The 11,357-nt window shown below is 56.7% G+C and overlaps 1 protein-coding gene across 1 annotated transcript in view; it reads left to right on the top strand.

Moving 5' to 3' along the window:
- The window catches only part of cfap65 (cilia and flagella associated protein 65), a 115,176-nt gene that overhangs the window by 31,736 nt on the left and 72,083 nt on the right, over positions 1–11,357 (top strand). Inside the window, exons 11-16 of the mRNA XM_052521818.1 lie at positions 1,145–1,510; positions 1,668–1,805; positions 1,962–2,201; positions 2,457–2,681; positions 4,452–4,598; positions 4,688–4,847. Of these exons, the coding sequence (XP_052377778.1) occupies positions 1,145–1,510; positions 1,668–1,805; positions 1,962–2,201; positions 2,457–2,681; positions 4,452–4,598; positions 4,688–4,847 (1,276 nt within the window). The remainder of the gene's footprint in view (positions 1–1,144; positions 1,511–1,667; positions 1,806–1,961; positions 2,202–2,456; positions 2,682–4,451; positions 4,599–4,687; positions 4,848–11,357) is intronic.

Raw genomic sequence — 11,357 nt, 5'->3', positions numbered from 1 at the left:
GTCTTTCTAGGATCCTGCTGCTGTGCCAGAGAAGAGCCCTATAATAAAACAAGTGTCTTTCTAGGATCCTGCTGCTGTGTCAGAGAAGAGCCCTATAATAAAACAAGTGTCTTTCTAGGATCCTGCTGCTGTGCCAGAGAAGAGCCCTATAATAAAACAAGTGTCTTTCTAGGATCCTGCTGCTGTGCCAGAGAAGAGCCCTATAATAAAACAAGTGTCTTTCTAGGATCCTGCTGCTGTGCCAGAGAAGAGCCCTATAATAAAACAAGTGTCTTTCTAGGATCCTGCCGCTGTGCCAGAGAAGAGCCCTATAATAAAACAAGTGTCTTTCTAGGATCCTGCTGCTGTGCCAGAGAAGAGCCCTATAATAAAACAAGTGTCTTTCTAGGATCCTGCTGCTGTGTCAGAGAAGAGCCCTATAATAAAACAAGTGTCTTTCTAGGATCCTGCTGCTGTGTCAGAGAAGAGCCCTATAATAAAACAAGTGTCTTTCTAGGATCCTGCTGCTGTGTCAGAGAAGAGCCCTATAATAAAACAAGTGTCTTTCTAGGATCCTGCTGCTGTGCCAGAGAAGAGCCCTATAATAAAACAAGTGTCTTTCTAGGATCCTGCTGCTGTGCCAGAGAAGAGCCCTATAATAAAACAAGTGTCTTTCTAGGATCCTGCTGCTGTGTCAGAGAAGAGCCCTATAATAAAACAAGTGTCTTTCTAGGATCCTGCTGCTGTGCCAGAGAAGAGCCCTATAATAAAACAAGTGTCTTTCTAGGATCCTGCTGCTGTGCCAGAGAAGAGCCCTATAATAAAACAAGTGTCTTTCTAGGATCCTGCTGCTGTGTCAGAGAAGAGCCCTATAATAAAACAAGTGTCTTTCTAGGATCCTGCTGCTGTGTCAGAGAAGAGCCCTATAATAAAACAAGTGTCTTTCTAGGATCCTGCTGCTGTGTCAGAGAAGAGCCCTATAATAAAACAAGTGTCTTTCTAGGATCCTGCTGCTGTGCCAGAGAAGAGCCCTATAATAAAACAAGTGTCTTTCTAGGATCCTGCTGCTGTGTCAGAGAGGAGCCCTATAATAAAACAAGCGTCTTTCTAGGATCCTGCTGCTGTGTCAGAGAGGAGCCCTATAATAAAACAAGTGTCTTTCTAGGATCCTGCTGCTGTGCCAGAGAAGAGCCCTATGGAGGAATATTACCAAGGCTGTGCAGGGGGCAAGGTGGAGGCTGAGCTAGGAGGCAGCGGTGAGGGGTCCAACAGTTCCCACGTCACAGTGGATCCCCCAGAGTTGCTGTTCTACAATGGCTCCGTCTCTACCTCGCAGTCTGTGACTCTCTCCAATCACACCAAGGGCAAGCTCAGCTTGATCTGGACCCCGGCTCCTAACTCCTCCTTCTCCGTCACACCCTCGTCATGTGATCTGGGACCCCTGAAGTCGACTGCTTTCAGAGTCAGCTACACGCCCAAGCAACACAACACCTTCCATGGGGCACAGCTAGAGTGCTTCGCTCTCTACAAGGTCATTTTTTTATTTATTAATTATTTCGGTTTAGGTTTTTCTTATTCCCTGCTTTGATCTTATTAAGATAAACTCTTTATTTTTTAAATATTTATTTTCAAGACAGACCTGTACAGGTAGTGAAACAGCTCTGTTTTTGCCCCACCTCTTTCTCCAGGTGTTGCGGGACCATCGGCAGGTAGAGGACCGTACCTTGTGCCCTCCCTGGTGTGTCACAGTCCGGGTCATTGGACACTCCTTCCAGCCTGGCCGGGAGCACTTCATCCCCCGGTTCTCCTTGCAGCGCCCCCTAGTGGTGAGTACAGACATAGCACCGTCAACTGTCCTCACACAATCATATCTCCATTCGTCTCACGCTAGCGTACTCCAAGTTCTTGTTCAGAACGAACGTTCAGTCTGGAATAAAGGCATTTTCTTCGTCATCTTCATCCTCCTCTTCCTCTCTTTCCAGGTCTTCCCTGCTCTGAGCCTGGTCTCCTACAGGACTGTGCTCCTGGAGAACACGGGAGACCTACCCTTGGTGTTCAGGCTGGACCCAGAGGAGTGTCCTTCGGTGTCTGTTCAGCCCACCAGCGGCCTGGTCCTACCTGGACACCACCAGATTCTCACCCTCAGGACCACCCCGGCAGAAGACTGCCCTGCCAAGCTACCCCTCACCCTGCACTTCAATGCCAGTCCCAAGCACACCCAGGTACCACAGTCCTAGTCACAGCAGGCTTGTACGATAGATCCTTTTCAGACAGTTGGTGTGTTCGAGGGGGATCAACCTGAGCACGTTTCTGCACAGAATCACTGATCTATAAAGCACCTTGGATCCGCAATGACGACTCCAGTATGTGATCGACATGAATAAATCTGCTTTAGAAACGCCTTGGTACAATAGATTCCCTTTAACAAAGTGTTGCTCTGGGGGTGTGTGTGTGTGGCTGTCTGTACTGCCTTGTAGGAGCTGTCGGTGGTGAGTGTGGTAGAGAAGCCTTGTCTGTCTCTGGAAGGAGAAGGTAGTCTGTTCTTCAAACCCACGGCCGTGGGCTCCCGCTCCCAAAGCCCCTACAGGGTCAGGAACCTGACCAGATTACCTCTGAGGTTCCACTGGAGGATCTCTGGACCTGACCAACGGGTCATCTCTGTGGCCCCTGACACGGGAGTCCTGCAGCCCAATGAGACCACGGTGAGAGAAAGAGAGGGGCTGGTGGGGACGCAGGTTGACCTTTATTGTCAAGAATCTTTCTCTGGAGGCAGAACTGGGTGATTTCTGCTAGATGGCGTAGCTGCAAAGTCAAATTGGCTAAATATATATATATACATATATATATATATATATATATATATATATACATATATATATATATATATATATATATATATATATATATATATAGCAGAGGGGTTAGGTTTAGTCAGTAGGGTTAGCAGAGGGGTTAGGTTTAGTCAGTAGGGTTAGCAGAGGGGTTAGGTTTAGTCAGTAGGGTTAGCAGAGTGGTTAGGTTTAGGCAGTAGGGTTAGCAGAGTGGGTAGGTTTAGGCAGTAGGGTTAGCAGAGTGGGTAGGTTTAGTCAGTAGGTTTAGCAGAGGGGTTAGGTTTAGTCAGTAGGGTTAGGTTTAGGCAGTAGGGTTAGCAGAGTGGTTAGGTTTAGGCAGTAGGGTTAGCAGAGTGGTTAGGTTTAGTCAGTAGGGTTAGCAGAGTGGTTAGGTTTAGACAGTAGGGTTAGCAGAGTGGGTAGGTTTAGTCAGTAGGGTTAGCAGAGGGTTTAGGTTTAGGCAGTAGGGTTAGCAGAGTGGTTAGGTTTAGGCAGTAGGGTTAGCAGAGTGGTTAGGTTTAGGCAGTAGGGTTAGCAGAGTGGTTAGGTTTAGTCAGTAGGGTTAGCAGAGGGGTTAGGTTTAGGCAGTAGGGTTAGCAGAGTGGTTAGGTTTAGGCAGTAGGGTTAGCAGAGTGGTTAGGTTTAGGCAGTAGGGTTAGCAGAGTGGTTAGGTTTAGTCAGTAGGGTTAGCAGAGTGGTTAGGTTTAGTCAGTAGGGTTAGCAGAGTGGTTAGGTTTAGTCAGTAGGGTTAGCAGAGTGGTTAGGTTTAGGCAGTAGGGTTAGCAGAGTGGGTAGGTTTAGTCAGTAGGTTTAGCAGAGGGGTTAGGTTTAGTCAGTAGGGTTAGGTTTAGGCAGTAGGGTTAGCAGAGTGGTTAGGTTTAGGCAGTAGGGTTAGCAGAGTGGTTAGGTTTAGTCAGTAGGGTTAGCAGAGTGGTTAGGTTTAGACAGTAGGGTTAGCAGAGTGGGTAGGTTTAGTCAGTAGGGTTAGCAGAGGGTTTAGGTTTAGGCAGTAGGGTTAGCAGAGTGGTTAGGTTTAGTCAGTAGGGTTAGCAGAGTGGTTAGGTTTAGGCAGTAGGGTTAGCAGAGTGGTTAGGTTTAGTCAGTAGGGTTAGCAGAGTGGTTAAGGGTAGGTTTAGTCAGTAGGGTTAGCAGAGTGGTTAAGGGTAGGTTTAGTCAGTAGGGTTGAGTGTTGGTTAAGTAGAGGTTGAGTGGAGGTTGAGTGTTGGTTAAGTAGAGGTTAAGTGGAGGTTGAGTGTTGGTTAAGTAGAGGTAGAGTGTTGGTTAAGTAGAGGTAGAGTGTTGGTTAAGTAGAGGTTGAGTGTTGGTTAAGTAGAGGTTAAGTGGAGGTTGAGTGTTGGTTAAGTAGAGGTTAAGTAGAGGTTGAGTGTTGGTTAAGTAGAGGTTAAGTAGAGGTTGAGTTGATTAAGTAGAGGTTGAGTAGAGGTTGAGTGTTGGTTAAGTAGAGGTTAAGTGGAGGTTGAGTGTTGGTTAAGTAGAGGTTGAGTGGAGGTTGAGTGTTGGTTAAGTAGAGGTTGAGTGGAGGTTGAGTGTTGGTTAAGTAGAGGTTGAGTGGAGGTTGAGTGTTGGTTGAGTGGAGGTTGAGTGTTGGTTAAGTAGAGGTTGTGATTTTCCTCCTCCCAGGTGCAGACGTGGTCCTTCACCCCATTTGAGGAAATGGTTTACAATCTGAAACCCAACCTGACCTTCTGGCCAATCCAGACGCCCGGATGCAGGAAGTCCCGCCTCCCCCTGAAAGTAGTGGGCATGGCCTCCAAAGGATCCATCCAGGTGTTAGTCTCCTCAGACCCCCCCCAGGTGAATTGTGTTAGTGTCTGTGTTTGGGTGGAAACTCTGTAATTGGTTCTCTCTCTCTCCAGGCAGAGCATGGGGTGCTGAATCTGGGGGAGGTGTTGGTGGGAGACTGTAGGTCCTTCGAGGTGCCTCTCATCAACAACGGTTCCTGTTCTGTCAGCTTCTGTTTGGCTGTACAACAGAGCCTGCTAGACCCGGGGTTGCCTGAGAAGAAAGACCCTGTTGGTACGTATGAGATACCACTGAGAACTCACAGAGTTGGTACAACATCCTGAAATCTTCTCTCTCTCTCTCTCCATGTATTGAACCTCTACTTACACATCTCTGTTACTTTACACAAGTGCCTTCCCAACCATGCTCCTCCCCCTCCGCAAAGACAACCAATCCGAGACAGAATCAATAGACTATTTGAGCTATCCTACCCAGACCGAGCTACATACTCCTCCCAGCCAACATGACCCCATTGGCCCCATGTAGGTATTCAGTGGGCAAGGTGGGCACGGGCTAGCCCATGCCAAGTCAACACCAAGCCCAACACAACCATCCCACACCAAGCCAACAACCAGCCCACACCAAGCCAACAACCAGCCCACACCAAGTCAACACCAAGCCAACAACCAGCCCACACCAAGTCAACACCAAGCCCAACACAACCAGCCCACAACAAGCCAACACCGGCCGGCCCACACCAAGCCAACACGGGCCAGCCCACACCAAGCCCAACACAACCAGTCCATACCAAGCCCAACACAACCAGCCCAACACAACCAGTCCCTACCAAGCCCAACACAACCAGCCCAACACAACCAGCCCAACACAACCAGTCCACACCAACCCACACGGTCCAGCCCACACCAAGCGCAACACAACCAGCCCAACACAACCAGCCCAACACAACCAGTCCCTACCAAGCCCAACACAACCAGCCCAACACAACCAGTCCACACCAACCAACACAACCAGCCCAACACAACCAGCCCAACACAACCAGCCCAACAAAACCAGTCCACACCAACCCACACGGTCCAGCCCACACCAAGCCCAACACAACCAGCCCAACACAACCAGCCCACACCAAGCCCAACATGGCCAGCCCAACACGGCCAGCCCACACCAAGCCCAACACGGCCAGCCCAACACGGCCAGCCCACACCAAGCCCAACACGGCCAGCCCACACCAAGCCCAACACGGCCAGCCCACACCAAGCACAACACGGCCAGCCCAACACGGCCAGCCCACACCAAGCCCAACACAACCAGCCCACACCAAGCCCAACATGGCCAGCCCAACACGGCCAGCCCACACCAAGCCCAACACAACCAGCCCACACCAAGCCCAACACAACCAGCCCACACCAAGCCCAACATGGCCAGCCCAACACGGCTAGCCCACACCAAGCCCAACACAACCAGCCCACACCAAGCCCAACACGGCCAGCCCACACCAAGCACAACACAACCAGCCCACACCAAGCCCAACACAACCAGCCCACACCAAGCCCAACATGGCCAGCCCAACACGGCCAGCCCACACCAAGCCCAATACGGCCAGCCCACACCAAGCCCAACACAACCAGCCCACACCAAGCCCAACACAACCAGCCCACACCAAGCCCAACACGGCCAGCCCACACCAAGCCCAACACGGCCAGCCCACACCAAGCCCAACATGGCCAGCCCAACACAACCAAACCACACCAAGCCCAGCACGACCAGCCCACACCAAGCCCAGCACAGCCAGCCCACACCAAGCCCAGCACGGCCAGCCCACACCAAGCCCAATAAGGCCAGCCCACACCAAGCCCAACACGGCCAGCCCACACCAAGCCCAACACGGCCAGCCCACACCAAGCCCAACACGGCCAGCCCACACCAAGCACAACACGGCCAGCCCACACCAAGCCCAACACGGCCAGCCCACACCAAGCCCAACATGGCCAGCCCACACCAAGCCCAACACGGCCAGCCCACACCAAGCCCAACACGGCCAGCCCACACCAAGAACAACACGGCCAGCCCACACCAAGCCCAACACAACCAGCCCACACCAAGCACAACACTGCCAGCCCACACCAAGCCGAACACGGCCAGCCCACACCAAGCCCAACACAACCAGCCCACACCAAGCCCAACACGGCCAGCCCACACCAAGCCCAACACGGCCAGCCCAACACAACCAAACCACACCAAGCCCAGCACGACCAGCCCACACCAAGCCCAGCACAGCCAGCCCACACCAAGCACAACACTGCCAGCCCACACCAAGCCCAGCACGGCCAGCCCACACCAAGCCCAATAAGGCCAGCCCACACCAAGCACAACACGGCCAGCCCACACCAAGCCCAACACGGCCAGCCCACACCAAACACAACACGGCCAGCCCACACCAAGCCCAGCACAACCAGCCCACACCAAGCCCAACACAACCAGCCCACACCAAGCCCAACATGGCCAGCCCAACACGGCCAGCCCACACCAAGCCCAACACAACCAGCCCACACCAAGCCCAACATGGCCAGCCCAACACGGCTAGCCCACACCAAGCCCAACACAACCAGCCCACACCAAGCCCAACACGGCCAGCCCACACCAAGCCCAACACAACCAGCCCACACCAAGCCCAACATGGCCAGCCCAACACGGCTAGCCCACACCAGCCCAACACGGCCAGCCCACACCAAGCCCAACACAACCAGCCCACACCAAGCCCAACACAACCAGCCCACACCAAGCCCAACACGGCCAGCCCACACCAAGCCCAACACGGCCAGCCCACACCAAGCCCAACACGGCCAGCCCAACACAACCAAACCACACCAAGCCCAGCACGACCAGCCCACACCAAGCCCAGCACAGCCAGCCCACACCAAGCACAACACTGCCAGCCCACACCAAGCCCAGCACGGCCAGTCCACACCAAGCCCAGCACAGCCAGCCCACACCAAGCACAACACTGCCAGCCCACACCAAGCACAACACTGCCAGCCCACACCAAGCCGAACACGGCCAGCCCACACCAAGCCCAACACAACCAGCCCACACCAAGCCCAACACGGCCAGCCCACACCAAGCCCAACACGGCCAGCCCAACACAACCAAACCACACCAAGCCCAGCACGACCAGCCCACACCAAGCCCAGCACAGCTAGCCCACACCAAGCCCAGCACGGCCAGCCCACACCAAGCCCAATAAGGCCAGCCCACACCAAGCCCAACACGGCCAGCCCACACCAAGCCCAACACGGCCAGCCCACACCAAGCCCAACACGGCCAGCCCACACCAAGCCCAACACGGCCAGCCCACACCAAGCCCAACACGGCCAGCCCACACCAAGCCCAACACGGCCAGCCCACACCAAGCCCAACACGGCCAGCCCACACCAAGCCCAACACGGCCAGCCCACACCAAGAACAACACGGCCAGCCCACACCAAGCCCAACACAACCAGCCCACACCAAGCACAACACTGCCAGCCCACACCAAGCCGAACACGGCCAGCCCACACCAAGCCCAACACAACCAGCCCACACCAAGCCCAACACGGCCAGCCCACACCAAGCCCAACACGGCCAGCCCAACACAACCAAACCACACCAAGCCCAGCACGACCAGCCCACACCAAGCCCAGCACAGCCAGCCCACACCAAGCACAACACTGCCAGCCCACACCAAGCCCAGCACGGCCAGCCCACACCAAGCCCAATAAGGCCAGCCCACACCAAGCACAACACGGCCAGCCCACACCAAGCCCAACACGGCCAGCCCACAGCCCAAACACAACACGGCCAGCCCACACCAAGCCCAACACAACCAGCCCACACCAAGCCCAACACAACCAGCCCACACCAAGCCCAACATGGCCAGCCCAACACGGCCAGCCCACACCAAGCCCAACACAACCAGCCCACACCAAGCCCAACATGCCCACACCAAGCCCAACACGGCCAGCCCACACCAAGCCCAACACAACCAGCCCACACCAAGCCCAACACGGCCAGCCCACACCAAGCCCAACACAACCAGCCCACACCAAGCCCAACATGGCCAGCCCAACACGGCCAGCCCACACCAAGCCCAACACGCCAGCCAGCCCACACCAAGCCCAACACAACCAGCCCACACCAAGCCCAACAACCAGCCCAACCAGCCCACACCAAGCCCAACACAACCAGCCCACACCAAGCCCAACACGGCCAGCCCACACCAAGCCCAACACGGCCAGCCCAACACAACCAAACCACACCAAGCCCAGCACGACCAGCCCACACCAAGCCCAACACAGCCAGCCCACACCAAGCACAACACTGCCAGCCCACACCAAGCCCAGCACGGCCAGTCCACACCAAGCCCAGCACAGCCAGCCCACACCAAGCACAACACTGCCAGCCCACACCAAACACAACACTGCCAGCCCACACCAAGCCGAACACGGCCAGCCCACACCAAGCCCAACACAACCAGCCCACACCAAGCCCAACACGGCCAGCCCACACCAAGCCCAACACGGCCAGCCCAACACAACCAAACCACACCAAGCCCAGCACGACCAGCCCACACCAAGCCCAGCACAGCTAGCCCACACCAAGCCCAGCACGGCCAGCCCACACCAAGCCCAATAAGGCCAGCCCACACCAAGCCCAACACGGCCAGCCCACACCAAGCCCAGCACTGCCAGCCCACACCAAGCCCAACACGGCCAGCCCACACCAAGCCCAACACGGCCAGCCCACACCAAGCCCAACACGGCCAGCCCACACCAAGCCCAACACGGCCAGCCCACACCAAGCCCAACACGGCCAGCCCACACCAAGCCCAACACAGCCAGCCCACACCAAGCCCAACACGGCCAGCCCACACCAAGCCCAACACAGCCCACACGGCCAGCCCACACCAGCCCAACACTGCCAGCCCACACCAAGCCCAACACGGCCAGCCCACACTAAGCCCAGCCCAGCACTGCCAGCCCACACCAAGCCCAACACGGCCAGCCCACCAAGCACAACACAAGCCCAGCCCACACCAAGCCCAACACGGCCAGCCCACACCAAGCCCAACACAACCAGCCAGCCCACACCAAGCCCAACACGGCCAGCCCACACCAAGCCCAACACGGCCAGCCCACACCAAGCCCAGCACTGCCAGCCCACACCAAGCCCAACACGGCCAGCCCACACCAAGCACAACACGGCCAGCCCACACCAAGCCCAACACGGCCAGCCCACACCAAGCCCAACACGGCCAGCCCACACCAAGCCCAACACGGCCAGCCCACACCAAGCCCAACACAGCCAGCCCACACCAAGCCCAACACGGCCAGCCCACACCAAGCACAACACGGCCAGCCCACACTAAGCCCAACACTGCCAGCCCACACCAAGCCCAACACGGCCAGCCCACACTAAGCCCAACACTGCCAGCCCACACCAAGCCCAACACGGCCAGCCCACACCAAGCCCAACACGGCCAGCCCACACCAACAGCCAGCCCACACCAAGCACAACACGGCCAGCCCACACCAAGCCCAACACGGCCAGCCCACACCAAGCCCAACACGGCCAGCCCACACCAAGCCCAACACGGCCAGCCCACACCAAGCCCAACAAGGCCAGCCCACACCAAGCCCAACACGGCCAGCCCACACTAAGCCCAACACTGCCAGCCCACACCAAGCCCAACACGGCCAGCCCACACTAAGCCCAACACGGTCAGCCCACACCAAGCCCAACACGGCCAGCCCACACCAGCCCAGCCAGCCCAACACAACCAGCCCACACCAAGCCCAACACGGCCAGCCCACACCAAGCCCAACACCAAGCCAACACCACACTAAGCCCAACACGGCCAGCCCACACCAAGCCCAGCACAACCAGCCCACACCAAGCCCAACACAACCAGCCCACACCAAGCACAACACGGCCAGCCCACACCAAGCACAACACGGCCAGCCCACACCAAGCCCAGCACTGCCAGCCCACACCAAGCCCAACACGGCCAGCCCACACCAAGCCCAACACGGCCAGCCCACACGGCAAGCCCAACACGGCCAGCCCACACCAAGCCCAACACAGCCCACACCAAGCCCACACGGCCAGCCCACACCAAGCACAACACGGCCAGCCCACACTAAGCCCAACACTGCCAGCCCACACCAAGCCCAACACGGCCAGCCCACACCAAGCCCAACACGGCCAGCCCACACCAAGCACAACACGGCCAGCCCACACCAAGCCCAACACGGCCAGCCCACACCAAGCCCAACACGGCCAGCCCACACCAAGCCCAACACGGCCAGCCCACACCAAGCACAACACGGCCAGCCCACACCAAGCCCAGCATGGCCAGCCCACACTAAGCCCAACACGGCCAGCCCACACTAAGCCCAGCACGTGCCAGCCCACACCAAGCCCAGCACGGCCAGCCCACACCAAGCCCAGCACAGCCAGCCCACACCAAGCACAACACTGCCAGCCCACACCAAGCACAACACTGCCAGCCCACACCAAGCCCAACACGGCCAGCCCACACCAAGCCCAACACGGCCAGCCCACACCAAGCCCAACACGGCCAGCCCACACCAAACAACACGGCCAGCCCACACACAACAAGCCCAACACTGCCAGCCCACACCAAGCCCAACACAACCAGCCCACACCAAGCCCAACACGGCCAGCCCAGCCCACACCAGCAACAACACTGCCAGCCCACACCAAGCCCAACACGGCCAGCCCACACCA

The sequence above is a fragment of the Oncorhynchus keta genome, chromosome 7 (genome assembly GCF_023373465.1).
Source record: "Oncorhynchus keta strain PuntledgeMale-10-30-2019 chromosome 7, Oket_V2, whole genome shotgun sequence".
NCBI classification, from domain to species: Eukaryota; Metazoa; Chordata; class Actinopteri; order Salmoniformes; family Salmonidae; genus Oncorhynchus; species Oncorhynchus keta.
The sequence above is the reverse complement of the archived record's forward strand: the minus strand, read 5'-3'. Positions and strand labels throughout refer to the sequence as shown.